Here is a 21,086-nt window from a genome sequence, read left to right as displayed (position 1 = left end):
TGTGGCAGTAGCCCAAATATCCGGACAGCATGTACTGAAATTATGGTACCTAGTACCTACTATCACTTAGGGATAGCGCGCACTAGTGATTTTTGTCACCGTGTCTGTTGCGTCACTGTCACCGTCTACATCACCCTTAACGAAGGTGCGCGCATTTGGCTTGGCAGCAGAAGCTGGTTTCCAAAAAGATGTCTGCTAAGGGGCAAAAGCTGATACATTCATTATTATTTAACTTCTGCATTTATTTTACTTAGACTCTGATAGGTCAATAAAGATTCATCAATACAGTGCTATTCCACACCGTATGACCTTGTCCAGAAGAGGCGAATTCGTGTCGATCCTCTATCAATTGAGTGTTTTAAAGGTAGATAGATCCTGCATGGTACAGTTAGATAAAGTAGGTAAAAAAAACTACATGGTTAATTATGTATTATGTATTTCATACCATATTTGGCATAACAAAAATATTCAGATCATTTATAGTAGATATTTAACAACTGATAACTTTAATTATACAATTATTAGTAATACTCATATTATGCTCCTTGATTTAATGTTGAGTACACACATCACAATACAATAGTTAACACGAAAATTTCCAGTAATTGAATACATAAAGAAAGTAAATAAGGTGCTCTAATCGACTAGAAATAAGCTATGAAATGAATATTCGACATAATGTAATATAAATAACAATTAACCGGCTTCCTTACACATAGCCTTACCACTGGAGTAAAATGTACGACTTTGTTCTAAATAGCTCTCGTTCGTACGAACAAGGCGTTGTGTATTCATTGATTGTTCGCGTAAGAGAATTTGGTCGTCACTATTATAAAGCTTAGAAGATTCGCGGCACATTTAGCCAAACTGTATGTATTCGAGCTCAATCAGCAGTTTTGTGTATATTTTACTCCAATGGTTTAACCCTCAATCATCTGGCAGAGGACTTTGGCACAACCACAATTTAAGATACAATATAATATATTAGAAATATATAAACAAAGATCTGTTATTTGTCACTAAAACATGGAAAAATAATTTAAATATTACCATATATAATATTTACATTGTGGGCCACTTTCACGCTATCTATTCAAAGAATGAGATGTTATGAATGAGACCCTTAATAGGTATGATCTTTCGCATATATACTTTTTTTATTTATTTACATGGTATTGTCATGTTCCATTTTGGGCTACATATAAGCATGACACTAGGACCGCTACTTTTTTACTAAAAATCTATCAATCGGTAAATACTAGTGATTATATTTATGGAATAACTATAGATTCGAGTCACTATGGTAGATCAAAGAAATAATCCAACAGGAATTCTTTCGAACAAGGCGATTGACGAAAAAAAATGGGTAAGATGAAAAATCATTTAAAACACTATAGAAGTGGACACTTCAACTTATAAAAGTTAAAACAATTTACCATAGATTTTTGTATATAAAATTTTTAATTTATTTCCGTTCGGAAATATACATGCTGTTGAAACTAAATTTACCTATTGCAAGCAATCAAAAATATACATTTCTTTTACAATAAAGTATACATGGTTTTGAAGACACATTTCTGATCGTTTACTAAGAAACATTTATAAATTTTGATCATTGATATGTTATTTAAGTACATACATATAATAACAGACATACATATTATTATTATTGTTTGCTAATTATTGTTGTATTGCGAATATTACTGAAGACTGGAAGGCATTTAACAATCAAGAAATGAAACATTACTTACTTTAAACACCAATACATTGCAAAATCCCGCTTATCTTTCTTTAATTCTTTACTGGTAAAGTGATGATATTTTTGGTATTTTTTTATCGATTGCCACAGTATCAAACTATGGTGTAATTATGTTTTTTGTTTGATCGTTATCAGCGTGGGCGTAAAAGAAGCTTATATTCCAAGACGCAAGTCGCAGGAATTTAGAATTAAATAAGCCATTAGTGTCAAAAATAGTTTGATAAAACATGTGGCAATCGTTAAAAAAATACCAAAAATAATTTACAAACAAACTTTCGAAAGTTTCTCTTTGGTTCACTATTAACATGACTAGCGCATCGCTGTTATTTCAGACGTTACTATAGTGGTAGGTATACCTAAAGATATGTTACAGGTAGTGTGATATTATTTTATATTAACATTTAGTACATCGAATACAGTTAATAGGCAGCGAGTGAGAGTAACACATAGATACATGAACTTATATGGCTCAGGCTTGCTACACACCCTCTTATTCATATAAATATATGAAGTTATGAAAGGCTTAAGGCTGTTTTGTTTCTTTCACTCCTTAGCGAAATAAAGAAGAGGAAACATATTATAGAAGTTTTTTAACTAAAATAGGTTTATAGTGTGTTTTGACGGTTGACGGTTTGACATTAATCGGCCTGGCTGAGCGACAAAACCGAACATTTGAGTCGAGTCGGTTTTGTTGTTCGATAAATATTGCCGAACCGAATATGTTTGTGGCAAGCCTCACATTCAATTTATATTAAAGTTAATATTTATTCGAATACATCCACTTGATAGAACCTTTAGGAAGAACGCTCACCTACCGCGTAGTCTTTTTAAATGCAGTTTCAAAGCAGCGTTAGTATTGCTTTACTAATGCATCTCAGTGTTTAGCCAAGCGCATAACAATGAAAGTTTTGCGCCCGGCTAACACTGAGGTACATGTGTACATGAATTGATCTCAGATCAGTCTATGACCCGCGTAGATTGCTTTACTTCTATTCGAGTAATTGATTCATTTAGTTATTACGATGATTGCAAACGACATACTGTATGCACTAGCTCGTTTTCAATATGTACCAACGCCGTAAGTCTTTGAATAAATAGTGAGCATTCTTCCAAAAGTCACGTAACACATAGAAATATTTGAATATAGTAATTTTCAAAAGCACACACACTCGCTTTTAGTCAAGTATACCATCTCTCATGAAGAAATAGCAATGTTTGATGAATATAGTTACAGCAAGTAAAATAATTAAATATTTGTGCGATTATAGACAATAAACTTTATTACACAATATTGCAAAACAAACATTAAATCAAATCACAAAATAGGTATTATTGGCAACAAAAAGAAATTTAGAACGAAAATGTTTTGTGACAACTACTAAATCTTACATTAAGAAACAATACCAATGAAAAATAAATGATTTTTATCACATTTATTACTTTACAGTTCTGTTCGAACTTTGATCAATGTCTAAGCCTTCTTACACACTAGCGGTTAACCGAGGGAGACGTTGACCGCATGATAACAGTTTAGTATTCAAACGCCTGACAATAATAAATGAATGGTTTTATGTATAATAGAATACATTAAACAAGCACCGCGAGAGTTTAAAAGTCCGCCACTTGAATTTTCCCATGGGAATGCGTCATTTTCCCGGGGTAAAAAGTAGTCTATGTTCTTTCTCGGGTATTAAAATATCTCCATACCAAATTTCATGCAAATTGGTTCAGTAGTTTAAGCGTGATTGAGTAACAGACAGACAATGTTACTTTCGCATTTATTATATTAAGTATGGATGGTGTTAAGTAGCGGTTCACAGGCGGCTGCATATTAAACTGTAACCGCATGGGTAAATGCTATCGCGGTTAACCATTAGTGCGATAGCATAGCATTTCAGACAAATCGAAAAAAAATACAAATAAATTCTAAAAACATGTCACCTATTAGATAACCAATGTTAAAGCCATTTAAATAAAACTAATACAACTGATAAACAAACTAAATCCTTGGCCCTTCACTTAAATAAGCTAGAGTACGGTTACATTACCGACAACCATTGTTACTACACCATCACTGGACGAACATAAACTAATACTAATTACAAGATATAACAACAGTTAAATGCCTCTACACACTGGATATAAAAACATTTTATATTCATTTATGGAGCTAAGACCCACCGGCAAAAACGTTCGTATATTAATCAAACAACCCAACATATACTTCTTTAAAGTTACGTCTAGCTGCGCTTTCTGTTCGCACATAGATGACAATATTATATGAAACCTTCTTAATCTTTTTTTTTTCACCAGAGATGTAACTGTCTCACGGCAATCAGAGACTCAACTAAGATAATAAATAGGTATATTGTTACATGTAGAGTAGAATTTAATGTAGGAGGGTCTTAGAAGCGTTCCTTCGGTGTACGACGTCTAACAAACTCGGCCACCGAGAATGTGTCCAATAATTGGCATGATACATTTTTATGCCACAAATATTACAGTTGTTTGAATATACCAGTGAGTAGAGGCTATAGATCCCTTAACATTTGTGCTACGAATAATTAAAATATAAAGCAGTGTTCAGTATAAACATCATTTAAAATTAATGTGGGACACATGAATTGCAACATAATTATTGTATGGCAGGAAATAATTTATAATACACCAATGTAAAATATGTTCTGAAAATAGCCTAAAAATTACACACAATTTGGTAGATTTATGATAAATATTTCTTGATTACTTTATCTGGTATTTAGAGTTATGAAAAAGATTTACAATAAACCACCGAATACTTATTATTTTTATACATTTTGATATTTTTGTACACACATGATAATAGATTAGGACTACATGACAGTAAGGAATGTGCAAGCTATATACTATTCTCATCTATTCGTAATTCTGTCTACTCTGTATGTCAACAATTTCAAATATCACCACATTAATTAATTTATACATTGAAATAATAGTTAAGTCTTACAATAATTATGAATAAATAATCTTCACGACAGTAATTATCAACCTTACTAACACGATATATTGACAAGCAACTATGATCTTTGTGTGTTATTTACTAGAGATCATATTTGCGTGTTATACAAACAACAATTCAATATTCTATGGATAAGATCGTATTATTAGTGAATGAACGGACATGTACCTGTAAGTCTTGTTTAGTTCTCCTTGGAGGGCTGGATGGACCAGCCCAGGATGCGGCGGTCGAAGCCGCAGCTGAAGAAGTTGATATTGGACGATATGTCATCAGCCCATGCGACTGACGTCACCATGCGTCGGTGACCCTGCAACAAAATATAATTATTTTAAACATGCGACAAGATCAGTAATTATTGATCCAAAGAACTTGCGACTAGTAGCATCGAGTAATTTGTTAAAGTGTTAAGCATCCGTGTTAAGGTGGTCGCAACGCCTCTCGACACACTGGTAGTGCGTCGAGAGATCCTGAGTTCGATTCCCACACGGAACAAATATTTGTGCGATCCATAAATAGTTATTTCGGGTCTGGTTGTACTTTGTGTGCGTTGTTTGTTTGTTTCTAAAAGCAGGTTTTTTTTCCTCCTTTCCTTCCAAATCGTCCTATAAATATGTTATTAAGCTGCTCTTTTAAGTTGTCCGATAATAAACATACTTATTTTAATTATGTTTTTTACCTGTCGGCTTGACCTCGGTAGACGCGCGAGCCTCTGTCCCTGCAGGTCGAATATGCGCACTTGTCGGTTGTCGTGAGGGATCGCGATCAAGCCGTTACCGCTAATTCCTACGCGGTTCACTGACGAGTCAGACCGTATGGTGGCCAGCGCTGAACGCATGTTGCGGACATCCCATACCTATGAAATAAATAATATCATCAAGTAGGTAAAATGTAACGTTTGTACAAATTCAGTAATATATAATGTTAGATAGCCTCAGTGGTGAAGTGTCAAAGTTGGCCATGTTACTGTCACTACTTCGAGAACTCGGATGTAGTGAGTTAAGTTAACAGCCCACAATTGCTGTTTCGAGTCTTCCTGTACTTTGAGTCTGTTGCTTGTACTTTTGTGAAAATCGCCGCGAGGAGAATTCTTAGTACGGTAGTTACGTTTTTAATGTTAATTCGGAATAAACGTATCACGTACCTTTACGGAGCGGTCGTCAGATCCTGACACAACTTTGTCTTCACGTGTGAAGACCGCTGAAGTGACACTCCTGAAATATAATTACACATGAATCATAGATACTCATTAAAACAATTTTAATCTCCTAATCGTTCGTTGTATTTCAATTACAAACAAGATAATTATACCAAAATCCGCTTTGGACTTCCCAAAAACACAAAGGAGAATGCTCAAAATGTATGGGAAAAAAACCCAGGCCGTACACAAACGGTGTGTAACTCAGAATTTTAGTGATACTGAGTGATTCAATTCCAGATATTCGCCTCTATCAAATTCGATGGCTAAATACTATTTTTTGCTATTTAAAAGGTGAATTTAAAAAATTAATATTTTTCAAACATTCATCACAATGATTATTTTTTGAATAATATAATTGTATCGAAACCGCACTACGGGCGCCAGCTAGTAGTGTGGGCGGGTATGTCTTTTTTATATTCATGATAAAAAATATTGAAAATACATTAAAAACCCCTACTGAAAAGTAATAGCAATATAATATGTTTAGCCATTGAATTTGATAGAGGTAAATATCTGGAATTAATTACACAGTATCACTCATTTCTCCCATTGCTCCCATGCTGGATTGAGAGCGAAAAAAAAACATAGAAGGTGCCAGCTGCATTTCTTTCCGTGCATCCTGCAAAAGTCAGTAGAGGGATGGAAGGGTTTGGTGCTTCATAGGCTATAGGCTAGCAATCTACCACCATGACAACACTTTTCTACCTTATAATAGCCCTCCAATTATTGTCTGCCAACCCGCATTAGACCAGTGTGGTGGACTAAGGCCTGATCCCCCTCTTTGTTAAGAGGGGAGGCTCGTGCCCCTCGGTGGGGACATATATGACCTGGTGATGATGACTCATTTTTCAAAAATATATTTTTTAATATTTTTAATTTGTAACTCAGTTACATACCTATATTAAAAATGTGTGACTCAAAAAAGATTAAACATTTATATAGGTAACTTATTTAGTAGTAGTAGTAGTAGTTTTGTACTACTCAGTTACATACCTATATTAGAAAATATAAAAATATATTGAAAACCCCTACTGAAAAGTTATAGCAAAATAGTATGTTCAGCCATCGAATTTGATAGAGGTAAACATTGGGAATTCAATTACACAGTATAACTAATTTTTTGAGTTACATAACTTTTGTGTACAGCCTGGGTTTTTTTTGAGCATTCTCCTTTAAGTGACATTTACAAACCCCATGGTTTCAAACACAACATTTTTGGGTATATTCCCGGTGTCCACCCCCTGCTTGTCCACCCCGGGTGGACACAGACACAAATCTTTTAAAAAGTTCTCGGTGTCCACCCCTGGGGGACAGTGAGAATTAATTTTAAATTATTCCCGCTGGCCACCCCGGGTGGACAAAGACACGAGTTTCATATTACTACTCTCGATGTTCACCGCCGGTGGACGAAGCCACTGCTTAAATAAACGTTCTCAATGTCCACGCTTGCTGGAATTGGGTGTAAATAATTATAACAAAATTAATTAAGTAGGTACATAGTTTAATCATATTATCAACATCTCTAGGGTAAATAGAAGTAGGTACACTATCTATTGTGTGTTTTCCTATTTAATGTTGATTGACCCTAAGTTGCAGCACTTATTAAACCAAGGTATAAGTTATAACAATAAACGTAAAAAAATATATTTTAAGTGATCATTTTATTCACGACATGCGAATGGGACTTGTCAATGGGGACTTCAATATTGATTTATTTCTAGAAAGGATGAGGATGTAAAGATTTTTCTGTGACTTTGATTAATAGCTATTGTGATAATTATTTGTGTAGATTGCAAAAGTAAAAGATGTTGATAATATGATTAAACTATATACCTACTTAATTAATTTTGTTATAATTATTTACACCCAATTCCAGCAAGCGTGGACATTGAGAATGTTTATTTAAGCAGTGGCTTTGTCCACCGGCGGTGAACATCGAGAGTAGTAATATGAAACTCGTGTCTTTGTCCACCCGGGGTGGCCAGCGGGAATAATTTAAAATTAATTCTCACTGTCCCCCAGGGGTGGACACCGAGAACTTTTTAAAAGATTTGTGTCTGTGTCCACCCGGGGTGGACAAGCAGGGGGTGGACACCGGGAATATACCCATTTTTGGACATCTTACAAGTGATCATATGATTCGAAACAAACTGTTTAACATTATATAAATAATTATAGTTACCACAATAAGTATTTAGAATAGTCTTGAATTATGCTAAAGATAATCATACGCGCGTTTCGTAAGTCATACTACAACATACATACTGTAAAAGGTACTTGCTATATATTTGTCAAATAGATGTAATATAAGTACTAACTCGGTGTGTCCTTGGAACACGGAGACAGAGTGTATCGGCTCACGGAAGTCCCACAGGCGGAACGTGGTGTCACGTGAGGCGGTCACCACCAGCCGGGACGCGTGGTGGGCAGACGCGTGGGTCAGCTCATGGTCGTGACCTTCATAAACAAATATAATATTATGATACAAACTTTACGCATACTTTTTCATTTACAGGATAACATAATTATTAAATAATATTACACGGAAATAAACACAATCGATAATTATGATTATTATAACGGCCTCTGTGGCGCAGTGGTTATTTACCTTGTTTTCGATGACATTAAAAATTTGTCTAGGGCAGCCAGAGTAAATTGGCAAAAGCAAGTATAATTTATGCAAAGAAAGACAACTCCCACTCTAATCACTAGTCTTATGTATATCACACTAATAATGTAGTAGGTTTAAATCAGTGGTTCCCAACCAGTGGTCCGCGGAAGTCAAAATATGGTCCGCGAATGATTTTAGAATGTAAAATTTTCAGGACGATTACTACACTTTATTTTTAAAATAGTTACATAGTGGTCCCTGCTAACAAGAATAATATAAAAGTGGTCCCTGACTAAGAAAAGGTTGGGAACCCCTGGTTTAAATACTCAATTCATAATAATCCCCCGCTTATATTACACAATAATCTTAATACATCTATATAATATTACCTGTCAGCACTTGCAAGCAGTCTCCAGTCTCCACATCATACAAGTTAGCAGTCCTATCCCACGAGGCTGTGATCACGTGGTCACCACCAGTGAGCCAGTCAGCGGCCACCACCACGCCCTGGTGGCCTACGAGCTCTGTGAGGGGAGTGCGGAGTACCTCGGGCCTGTCACCGCCTTCTCCCAGGCTTTCTTCACCACCACCTTCGAGTTCTTCTTCAGAAGATTGGCCGCGCTACATAACAGGATATTTAATATTTAGTAAGGTCAAGGACGAACAACGGGCCTGTAACAGTGTCTTTACACAGCGAAAGTCTTCTGGTCACCCTTGCACGGCAAAATCGTTAGAGCGATTGTGACGAAATTAAACATATAGATACTTAAATATTTCCAAAAATCAACTATAGATGTGTTGAAATAGGGTACGCACTCTGTCCCGAGGGACACCGCGCGTGTCCGCTATTCATGTTATAAACTAATATTTAAATATTTATAGTATTCTAGAGTATAGAAATCCTCCCAATGTTAAATAGGGATAAAGGAAATAAAGTTTATATAACACGGATGTTGGTTATCAGCTTTAGGCAGAACCAAAATGAATCTCACAATGTTCCGTTACAATTAACATAATCTATCCTTGTTTATAATCTATCTTTATTACATAACTAACTGGTTATTATAAAAACGAATAGTTATATTTTTAACATAATACTTTTATGACTAGTTTCTGTTATTATGTATGATATCACAGTAAAAAATGTTCGACCTTCACGTGACGAAAACATTTTAATACACTATGGGTAATGTTTTGAAACATAGTATAATAATTACGGATGTAAACATTTCGAACCGTAAAAATGGTAATTATCTTAGTAATTTAGAAAAACCAAACACGCATAACGAAAAACCTAACATTTCTGTACAAACTGGCTTTGACACCATACTTTTTTACTACCAAAGGTCATACAAGAATAAACAAGACATTTAAACAGAATTCCAACTTAATTAGCTATATGCTTATTAATTTCGAGTTTATGTCGACTATTTTTTCTTGACTTGGTTTGGTTTCTGAAGCCGTCGATCCCGGAAATCGAACTTGTAGCATATATTACTGTCATGCAGTCCTTAAGGCAGCTCGCCTGACACATACCGGCAAATCCCAGTTGACGGCAGCCTGCCAGACATGAGCAGTGTTGTCTCCACTGCTTGTGAGTGCAATGTCCCTGCTAGGGTGGAACCGGATGGAGTTCACCGACCCTGTGTGTCCAGTGTACTGCAGGAGGCACTTGCCCCATTCTACACTCCACACACAGGCTGTGTGATCTAGAGAGATAATATTTATTTTAGAATTTTTTTGTCACATAATGTATGGACGCAAATGAAGCAAAAGAAGTTTGTAAGGATTGTATCTAGTGGAGTTCTCTGGCCTCTGCCTACCCCTAACGTAAAAAGGCGTGATGTTATTTATGTGTTTGAGACATAGAGTTAACATTATTGTCAAATGCTATAAATGAATGATATTCTGGAAGCACTGACGACTCTGGGCGTAATACATACATCTTTCATCTATGCATTTAATTTACTGCAAATAAATATTTTTATAACCATTATAACGTTATTATTAAGCCCGCCATGCATGTTTGTCATAGCACTCTCGCAATGCCAGGCGAATATGTAACGAAATGTCAAGCAGTCACGACATTGGCCCACTATTCACATTTTCAGTGGCAATTAAAACAGCTACTGTGCTTTAAAGGTTAAACAAATGGTTATAAAAAATCTAGAACACATTCTTGTGATTTTTGGTCAATGGCAATGTTAAAACTGGTTCAGTGAAAGAATGCTTTCACATTCTTTACTGTTTGCAATACTTAAAGACTTCGTAAATGCTATAAGATCATGGCCGGGGAAGCAAAAGGTGAGGCGTTGATGACCCCAAACCTGAGTTTATCACTCTTCCCTGTAGAAACCTAAAAGTGTAAAAATTCTAATCCTTTATCGATGAAGGTAAAATCTTTCACTCTATATTGATAAAAATTGTACAATTTTTATACAAGTAAATTAAATTTGTATACAAACAATAGAACTATCTCCAGATAGTTCCATTGTTTGTATACATAATATGATGTCATAGATGACTGTATATTAATGAGCTCTTTTAAATACAATTACATCACTAATTACAAAACATTTTGTGATTTAAGCATTCAATGATAATAACAATTGTAGTAAAGTATATATAATATAGTGTCAATAATCATTACCAGCAGAAGCAGTTCCGATGAGTGCTTGTCCAGGACGAGCTGAGGACACATCCCAGATTCCATCCTTGTGTCCGGTGAACTCTCTGACAAGCTGGCAATTGTATGTGGGAGCCTTGAAGCTTGACACTATCTTGCTTGTTTGAACTCGAAGCTTGTGACTTGCTTTCACCTTTTGCGAGTTGCTTTGAGTTACTGCGAAAAGTTTACAGGCAATCAATTATGAATATATTGGGCATCCTGCGTTTATTATTGTAGCCTCATTGACAAACTGCGGTTCAGCTGTTGGCTATATTTATCTGCTAGTTAGGTTTCCGTTAAGGACCTTATTACTGGGACTTTTCTGTCTGAGATTTTTATAGGCTATGTATTATTTTTGCTACTATAGTAAGAAATACAAAAAAACAGTATATAATAATATGTAATATTTAAGTGGGCTCCCATATATTAAACATAATATTTGAACTCCGTGTGGGATGTCCAACACGCACTTGATAAGTTTTTGGACAATTACAATTATACACAAAAATCTATGCTACTTGATCAAAGATACTGTCATAGATAGGATCACAAATTATTACTTAAACCTCCCCAATAATTAATCTTTGAGTTAACTGTAGCCTTGATAGTTTCTTTGTTTACAATAAACAAATCAATATTACATGATGTTTATAAATATGGTAGTGTATTGTGTAGTATTACATGATCAACTGTTTTGTCGTAATAATAATAGATGTTAGTGTTGTCAGTACAATCATCTGACATAAGAGTGAACAAAAAATTGTATTTACACATCAAAGTATAATATCAATACTCACTCTGCATGATAAATTTCTTATCAGCTTCAAACAAAATATTGAATACATAGTTACATGGAGTACAAAATTTGGGCATTTTAGGCCAGACTATTTGTTTCAGATGTTCGAAATTTGTTTCATAAAAAACTCAGACCTAATCCAAATTCAGAAACTGATAAGGTTTTACATGATTACATTGTTACAAGTTACATAACTACATTTATTGCACATTACTGTATTAAAACTTTCAAATTTAGCTGAATACTTGTAAATAGTTATTTAAAATGCAATTCAATATTTCAGTACTCTATTAACCTTGCCAACTCACTCACAAATGTTTATTCTTTCAGTGCAATATCAGATCAAATCAATAGGATTTACACTGAATGTTAAAAAAGATAAGATTATATTTATTTATTTCAGATAAAACTTTGTTTGTTTGATGTATGACTAATACTCACATTTTACTTTAGAATTCTTGCCGGTGACATCAAATTCAATGTAGTCCAAATTTTGCTTATCTCCAACGTAACTTTCACGTTCCAACTTCTCACTCAAGATGTCGATCTTCTCTTGAACTATAATGGAATATGATAATCATTATGGACTAGTTAAAATTATGCAGCAATAAGGATATACAGCTTAACAAATATAAATAAATTATTGTTTACCAACTCAGTAATTACACACGCAGGCAAATATTATGTTACAAGACACAAAAGGATATTGCTTAGTATGGAGAAAACTGTATATCATTGACTTAATAGCTATTGTTTCCAAATACTGAGCAGATACCCACTTTGCACCCAATAAACAACGATTATAAGACATAAAATACTGCTTATATCTAAAATAAACACATAATATTGACTCACGATTTAAATTTTCAGTATACAGAAGGTCAAACTCTTTTTCTATTTGGGAAAATAGCTCGTGTAATCGAGATCTAAATACTGGTGGTATTGATGTTTCCGAGTCTTCCATTTTAAGGTAGTTAGGCAATCCATCGGAGCCTTCCGTGAGGGCTTGGAGCCTTCGCTTGCTGGATTTCATGATCGGAAGCAAACTGCAAACCTAGTGATGTTCACAGTTCACATCACATAACACAGCACATGAGTTCTGTTAACTCAAAATATTGCACATTCAACACTGTTTATAGTGAAATCAGGTGTTTAGCAAGACTAATATTGTAGAATTATTATCAGAACCGTGAAATTAAAAAGAAATACAATCAAAATAATGAACGACGAGAAATAATAATCGCAAATCTGACATTTCAGAAAAATGTTGCTAGGCTTACTTACCTATCCCTTTTTTTTAAAACCCGAAGTTGCAAGCTCAATTTTTAATGTCCAAAGATGACTGCAAGAATTGACTTTTTTGAAGTGCAATAAAGAGGACAAATATATTTTTCAAGTTTTACAGTGCTCATTATTTAAAATCCCATACAAGTTTTACCGCTCATAAATGACAACACATGACTATTGCGAACGTTTAGATTATTTTCGGAGTTAGTTATAGAAATAACAGCGATCAAATGTTTAGAATAGTTACAATAAACTTAAAAGAACATTTAAAACTTTCACGGAAGATAACATTTGTTATAATATTATTTATATTCTGCCCTTTAAAATAAACTTAAATATTTCATAGACAGAATATTTTACGAATGGCAATTTTACAGGATGCTTTATGGCACAAAAAAATGGCTGGTGAGTAGACAAGCTAGCCCTGCCAACGTTCGGTTTTAGTTGTTTGTTTTATAGTATTTATCATCATGTCGTTTTCAGATTTATATGCGAAATATAATTGTACTTACTGTCAAGAAGAAATAACTGGTGTTCGCGTAAAATGCGCGGAATGTATAGACTTTGATATTTGTTTGCAGGTAAAGTAGCTTCGGTGCCATTTTTGTTTATAGTTTTGGCGCAAAATTTTAAATTGTCAAGGAATAAAGTGTTCGTAACTTTTGGATTTTTCAGTGTTTTTCAAGTGGAGCTGAAATTGGATCACATAGAAATGACCACTCCTATCAGATTATGGTTAGTAAATATGACATACTACTTTCTGTGTGTTACCTGATAATGAAATTTATTATCTATCAAAATCAAAATAAACAAAACATTCCAGGACTCCGGAGCATTTGGAATATTTTTAGGCCGTAGTAGTTGGTCTGCTAATGAAGAAGTCAGATTGCTAGATGCCATAGAACAATTTGGTTTTGGTAACTGGGAAGACATATCTAAACACATAGAAACACGGACATCTGATGGTAAGTAATGCTAATTTCTTTTTTGTGTATGTATTTATTTACTATTGTTTGGTACTATCAGCGTGAGAATAAATAAGACTAGATCTAGATATGTATTATTGACTCACAATTAAAATTTTCAGTATACAAAAATGTGTTTAGGGGATAGTCACTCGCAAATTTTATCAACTTGCCTTTCTTTCTGTTCAGAGGCCAAAGATGAGTACATCAACCGATATTTAGAGGGCAGTATTGGCAGAGCAACATGGGGCAATGTGGAGAGTACAAGCCGTCCATCGCTACACTGCGCAGACAGAGATGAGGGTCCCCTTGGGCCAAGTGCAGTTTCCCGTCTACCTCATGTAGCTGTCTCAACAGACGAAGCATTACAACTTGGATACATGCCAAATAGAGATGATTTTGAAAGGGTAGGTGATAATTTTAATTACCATCATTACTTATAATGGAAAACGAATACTAGAGACTTGGTGGACTAATTGCCTCTGTGGTCTATTCAGTGTATCTGATCGTTGATTTAAGGTCTCAGATTTGATTCCTGGGTGAAGCAACGTACCTATAATGTATTTTTTAATTTATAAAAGAATATTTCTCAATTCCCTGGGAGTTTGATTATGTGCCTGGTATGACAGTACGCTTGCCTCTTATTATATGGACTAACATTGTAATGAAATGTGGGTTTCATACACCTACAGCCTCAGGTATGGTGGGTACAGGTGGGATATTATGTATTTATGTAGACTTGGGATACAATTCTTTACTTTGATGTTGTTTCTTGAACATTACAGCTTTTGTAAGCAAGCAAATACCTGAGGGTTGAAATATAGTGATAAAAAATATGTATAATATTTATTTTCAAACATTTGTTATTTTATTTCCAGGAACATGATCATGAGGCAGAACATCTAATTTCTACATTATCTCTCAATCCAGATGATGATGAATTGGATGTTGGTGAGTATCCATTGTCTTGTATGATCTAATATGATCCTTAATTTTACAAAAATTGCAATGAAATTAAGATAAAGTCTTCTCACCACTTGTAATGCAAAAATTATTTCATAATGTGCTTAGAAAAATCTATTTTAAGGTGATGTGGCTTGTGGTTAACTTCTTGTTATTGTCACAAAGACTATTGTGTTGAAATAAAATAAATTTTATGACATTAATTGTGTATTTTCCTCATATTTCAGCTCTCAAACTATCACAAATAGACATATACACGCGGCGTTTGCGCGAGAGAACGAGAAGAAAGAGATTAGTGAGAGATTATCAGCTCGTGGCTATGTTCTTCAACAACCAGAGGAACAAACAGAAGACTTTAGGAAAACTTGCCAAAGAAAAGAAGTATGCATTATTCATTAAGTTAATTATAAAACCGCATCGTTGTATTTTCTTGATATTGATATTAGTAATAAGAATAATGCGAGACGTCCAAAAATATGTCGTCATCAATAAGTTATTTGTGTCAAATTAAGAATTACTAATATAGCAAATTCTTTATAATCGACTAACATTATGTTTACAAGTATCTGCGTTATAAGATTAGTAGTACATGTACCTACATCTGACGGTGTCTGTAAGTAAGTCGGTGATGTGTCGCAGGGAGTTCACGGAGCGCGTGCGCTGGACGGCGCAGTTCTACGGGCGCAGCGAGCAGGCGGGCGTGGTGGCGGGGCTGTGGCGCGAGCGCGAGCTGCGCGTGCGCCTGGCCGAGCTGCACCGCTACCGCCTGGCCGGCGTCACGCGCCTGGAGGAGTGCGCGCACCACGACCAGCACGCCGCGCTGCGCCGCCCGCCCGGCCTGCTGGCGCCCGCGCCCGCCGCGCCGCTGCACCACCACCACCACCTGCCCGCGCTCGACGTGAGAACCCGCCTCCTGGTACTGCCTGCCCGCCACACTGCACCCGTCTAGCGCCATTATTACTCTCAATTTATAATCCTTATTAACGCCATCAGTCTTATCTTTTAACTCAATCTAAGTATATGATGCAACTATAATTTTCCGACAGAAAAGTAACTCTTTTAAACTGAACAAAATCTCAAATGCTATAGCAGAAGAAAGTACACGATAATTATTTTCCTGAAACGAGAGTAATTCTGGCGTTACGTGGAACATTCATTGGCATTACATTACTACAATTTTAAATTTAAAAATATCTTAATAACCACACCAATCGTCAGTTCTATACATAATTAACCTACGTCAAAATACGATGTTCTGTTTTTGTATGTCTTTCTGTTTTCATGAAAAATACTTGTCCCATTTTCATGATGTTGCATGGCATTGAAAATTCATGCTTCATGAATTCGTGCTTATGCTTAGCGTGTGAATTGGGTAGTGTGTAGACCTCTGGTTTGCATGTCTGTATGGTACAACGGCATTCCTATAACCAGTGTAGTCTCTTCTTTCATACACTCTCATAGTAAAAGAATACAAAATTCTAAAAATGGAGTGGTTTTGTCAGTCGTAACTACCATTATTTGGATGTTTGAGCCAACCTTTAAATGTTTAATTTGTATTGAAAAAGCAAATCTATTCACATTTGTCTCAATGGATAACTGCTATTTGGCAAAAGACTTCAGAAAGTTTGTCTTTTTAATATTAAAAGTGCATAACATTTAACGAGAGTGATGCAATGTGATGGGTTATTTGATTTGATTGACTTCAAAGGTCAACTTAGTTCAATAAGTAGTTGTTCTTGTTGGTGTGTATGTGGTAATATTGGTGTGAGTACTAACTAGCGCGTAATGACTGTGTCGTGTGGTTTTGGGTTTGATCCCGTATAACGATTGTATTCGCCAGGGCAGCAGTGGGTGCCTGGAAGCCAATCAGATAAAAGATCAAACGCTGACCAACACGCAGCAGCTAAGAAAAAGGTAAGTTAATTTTAAGATCTATTTGTATTGCTTATTTTGATGCTTGTGTACTCGTATACGACTGTTACGAAATCCGGAGATCGATTCTCTAATCCAGAAAAGCAATATATGACATGCTCTCTGACATTTAGTTGTTGCACATCGAGTTATATTACGAGTATTTCAAAATATATGTCGAAAAAAAAAAACTAAATACTACTATTATGAAAAACGTTCTGAGAAAAGTGATACATACAATAATTTTAATTTGACTATTTTTATCGTAAATATTTTATTTATGTTCGTTTGTGTATATTACAGAGAAGGCGAAAGCGGCTCAAGTTCCACCAGCCCAAGGTGCACACGGGACGGAAATATCGCATGTGGATGCTCCAAAAAGAGCTCATGCAACAACAGCGGCGCCTGCTCGAGGCATCTGCTGACCAATAATGAAATACAGGTACAACATATTATAATCATCTAGTATACGAATTAAAAAAACTATAAACTTTTTTCAGAAAAATTCTTTGATAATTATGTTAAATAATATACTTTTGATTTAATGTGCAGATTACTAGTTGTGTCCTTGTGGGGCGTAATGTTCCATTTAATTTGGTTTTAACCCAGTTTTTGAAAGTAAATCTAATGTTCACGTAATACAAGCTCTGTATTACATGGCGGACAACTTTTATGTAACATCTCTCAGCAAACAACGCTCGTATTTAAACAGCTTGGTTAACAATAAAACGTGGACATAATATGATTTATTAATAGTATAGACAATAGGCGCACTAATTTGTTGACTGAGTGTATTGTGTGTGTGAGCAGCTGTGCTGCGCGCTGTCGCTGCCGGCGGCGCAGTACGTGACGCTGAAGGGCGTGCTGCTGCGCCGCGCGCCCGCGCCCGACTGCGACGTGGACGTGGCCGTCAGCCACTACCTGCACTCCGCCGGCTGGATACGGAACTAGGACTGCCTCTGCATCTACCATACGCATCTACCACGGTACATTGTACACCTGCGCTCACTCTCGACCATCAAATTCGAGATAATAGCAAACAAACTCCATACTGGTTCATGATTAAATTTAAATGAACCAATCTGATTCCTTTCAATTTTGAAATCAGCATTTGAATCATGAGCTAGTTTGTAATTTAGAATTTCGATTCAATTGAATTCATATTCGGTTTTTGGGAGTAAAGCAGCTTAACTCAAAACCACGAAGGGGTCACATCATGGTTTTGTTTTGAGCTGTAAAGACGCGCTGCCAAATATATTTTCTTATGGAACTTGTAAAAACTACAGTAATAATCTTATTAAACATCACAATTGTATGTATTTGGCAACGCGAAGTGAACATCTACCGTGGTCCGTACAACGACACGTGTGCTAGCAATCATTGTTTCAAACTTATACTACTAGTACTTGTTAATTGTTTCGTAGAAATTATGTTTTTAACCTTTATGATATCAACTCTGAATAGAAAATTATTTGAACAGCTGGTTAGCGCTACGGTTATACTGTTTGGTTTTACTGTCAGTTAAAATAATATCACATTAAAAACCTTGAATAGACTTTTAGTTGACTAGGAATTTCGCCATATGGTCTATTATGGGATAACAGCCCGTATTCACACATCACTGTCAACAGTAATAAAGATAAATATTATTAGTTGATTAGATATTGTTATATACATACAGGACTTAAATCTGTTATTGCTCATTACTCTCATGATGGTTTAAATGCAGCGACGTTCTGCCATTTGTTCTTCTTCTGATTGCCATTATGACGGAAATAGGATAGATATTTAATTAATCACTGAGTATAGAAGGGTTTACTTTAAAATTCATAATGATATTTTAGAGGTTAAAAGTATTGAATATATTCCAAGTAATGCAGGTTTTAGGTGCTTACTCTGTTTCCTTTGGACAGTGTTCCTTCCTTAGATAAATTAATTGACAAAATATATATGAATATATGATTTTGCCACAAGTTAACCTCATCATTAAGACTATTTGTTAAGTGCGTTTGTAAATATGAGAACAGCAATTGTAAATAACGCGGTTTATTTCAATACCCGAATATGTGAACTTTTCTAACAACTGATAATAGGCATTCGAGAGATCGATGATCCACTGCTCCGACTGTTATTTATCTCTACCTGATATATTATCATGTATCATCAAGATTTTGATATTGTCAGTTTTCTTCTAAGTTTCATATTTGGGTATTATTATAGATTTTTTTTAAGTTAATGATGCCTTTTCTCTTTGTGATAAGCATCTACTTATTTTCATAGCAAAAACTAGGCGTAGGCAAGAGAGTAACGTACAAAGCTTATGATAAACGAACATAAGGCAATCTCATTTCAATGTCGATGTTGAATGCCGGCGCGTCAACATTAGTAGTTCTGCATTGTAGCTGTACAAGGTGTATAGCTATTTCTCTCGTTCTTATATAGTTAGAAGAGGATGGCACATTACTAAGAATCAATATTTGTTTCAAAACTTACGCTCTAATGCATTTTCTATTAGATGCATCAGTGGAAAAGATTATCATGGAATAGGTGAAAGGAAAGGTTTCAGCTGTATTCCACTTTTACTAGTAGTGTCAACTGAAACTTAGATGTACGTAAAGTTAATTGTTCGTGTCTTAAAGCAGATGGCACTGTCTGTCTCAGCGTGTATACGTCGTTTATTTATGTTGCGACCGCAACTAAAATGTCCGTATGGAACCGAAGGCTCCGTACAATGTTAGCTAATTCCTAGTTATAGTAGCTTAAATTATCAAAGGTTACTGCACAATACGAATTAGTATTCCATTTGTAAACTACGTAGGGAAGGTACCTAAAGATTCCTCACGGCACTGAACCAAAGTAGTGTTAAGTTTTAGTTAATTTTTGCAACACTTCTATTAGGGCCAAAGCATACTTGTAGATTACATTAGTGAGTAATATTAGCCCCAATTGAAGACTTACAATAGTAATACTATATTACAAGTTATTGCATCATTGCTCTAGATTAGTATGTTTTGACTCTTTGTAAAACTGCGCGTCACGAATGTCGATGTATTGCAATTAAACAACAGAATCTCTTGTATATAAATGACAATGACAAATCTAGCTCACAATTATAAGCTAGCAATGTTAGCACAAAAGAGTAGCAAATATAATAAATCGATGACGTGGGTGTTCGTGGCGTGTAAACGAGTTACACCTACTAGAAGTGTTAATAGGTTTACAAAAGTGTACATCGAAGTCCAATGTTACTTAACTTTCAATTAGTTGTAACAATGGCTGTGCTAGTTATTAACATTTTATTCACATATTCTTGAATAGTCTTATTTACAGTGGAGTAAGGATTATATTTTTCCCTTATTAATTATGGTTATAAAGACAAAAGGTATTATGAAACTTCCGATGTTTTATTATAGTGTGGATGGAACGGTATATAATTTGATCTCTCTTAATGTAATTGTTTATCTGCATTTTATTATTATTTAAAATAGAGTCTATTTATTAACGGAACTAGGTTTCTCCGAATGATTCCAAAAAGTATGGTTAGTTTAAAAGTTAAAGTTTCCGATTCTTGGGTGTTTGAAAGGGCTTACTTACGTTTGAAAGTATATTTATGGTTAAGTAAGCATTGGATAAAGGAATTTGTGGTTTTCTGTGTAGTGACTAAAGACTTGAATTCTTGCAATAAAATTTTCCAAGCAATGTGAATGCGATCGATTTTACCATGTTTGTCATAATTTATGGGTCGTTTTATTGTGTCTGCAAGGGATAAAGGTTTTGGTGACCGTTTTATCTACTTGTCGATTTCTTTAGGATATTATTTAGTAGTTATTTTTAGGGTATTTCTGTGCATTCACTGTTTTGGCTCAAATGTACATAAGATATAAAGTACAACTTGATATTGTAATTATTACTGATTTATAATTTAATTAA

At 35.0% G+C, this 21,086-nt stretch overlaps 2 protein-coding genes across 5 annotated transcripts; one reads left to right on the top strand and one right to left on the bottom strand.

The window, feature by feature from the left end:
• Positions 1-419: 419 nt before the first annotated feature.
• Positions 420-13,303, bottom strand: Wdr37 (WD repeat domain 37). The gene is made up of 9 exons (XM_076126668.1): positions 12,886-13,303; positions 12,472-12,588; positions 11,217-11,408; positions 10,103-10,275; positions 8,956-9,187; positions 8,274-8,412; positions 5,899-5,968; positions 5,434-5,610; positions 420-5,064 (listed from the first exon to the last, which is right to left on the bottom strand). Exons 1-9 carry the CDS (start codon positions 13,061-13,063, stop codon positions 4,939-4,941), a joined length of 1,404 nt encoding a protein of 467 aa, XP_075982783.1. The 5' UTR covers positions 13,064-13,303; the 3' UTR covers positions 420-4,938.
• Positions 13,304-13,715: 412 nt separating this feature from the next.
• Ada2b (Transcriptional adapter 2B) lies at positions 13,716-21,083 on the top strand. Of its 4 annotated transcripts, none has more exons than XM_076126481.1 (10): positions 13,716-13,898; positions 13,993-14,052; positions 14,141-14,282; positions 14,472-14,689; positions 15,161-15,233; positions 15,473-15,626; positions 15,885-16,143; positions 17,086-17,159; positions 17,460-17,598; positions 17,967-21,083. In XM_076126481.1, exons 1-10 carry the CDS (start codon positions 13,788-13,790, stop codon positions 18,105-18,107), a joined length of 1,371 nt encoding a protein of 456 aa, XP_075982596.1. In that variant the 5' UTR covers positions 13,716-13,787; the 3' UTR covers positions 18,108-21,083. The 4 variants fall into 4 exon arrangements, with proteins under 4 accessions (XP_075982596.1, XP_075982594.1, XP_075982598.1 ...); XM_076126479.1 differs by having other exon boundaries at positions 15,885-16,161; XM_076126483.1 differs by having other exon boundaries at positions 17,091-17,159; positions 17,967-18,103.
• Positions 21,084-21,086: the final 3 nt, after the last annotated feature.

Source organism: Anticarsia gemmatalis, chromosome 19, assembly GCF_050436995.1.
Source record: "Anticarsia gemmatalis isolate Benzon Research Colony breed Stoneville strain chromosome 19, ilAntGemm2 primary, whole genome shotgun sequence".
NCBI classification, from domain to species: domain Eukaryota; kingdom Metazoa; phylum Arthropoda; class Insecta; order Lepidoptera; family Erebidae; genus Anticarsia; species Anticarsia gemmatalis.
The sequence above is the reverse complement of the archived record's forward strand: the minus strand, read 5'-3'. Positions and strand labels throughout refer to the sequence as shown.

Excerpts from the sequence above, each read along its gene's own strand:
- Wdr37 (XM_076126668.1), bottom strand. The coding sequence starts at position 13,063 with ATGAAATCCAGCAAGCGAAGGCTCCAAGCCCTCACGGAAGGCTCCGAT. Across the intron at positions 5,969-8,273 it reads GTGTTCCAAGGACACACCGA|GAGTGTCACTTCAGCGGTCT; the intron begins GTTAGTACTTAT and ends ATTATATTTCAG. Across the intron at positions 5,065-5,433 it reads TACCGAGGTCAAGCCGACAG|GGTCACCGACGCATGGTGAC; the intron begins GTAAAAAACATA and ends ATTTTGTTGCAG.
- Ada2b (XM_076126479.1), top strand. The coding sequence starts at position 13,788 with ATGTCGTTTTCAGATTTATATGCGAAATATAATTGTACTTACTGTCAA. Across the intron at positions 13,899-13,992 it reads ACTTTGATATTTGTTTGCAG|TGTTTTTCAAGTGGAGCTGA; the intron begins GTAAAGTAGCTT and ends TGGATTTTTCAG. Across the intron at positions 14,283-14,471 it reads AGAAACACGGACATCTGATG|AGGCCAAAGATGAGTACATC; the intron begins GTAAGTAATGCT and ends CTTTCTGTTCAG.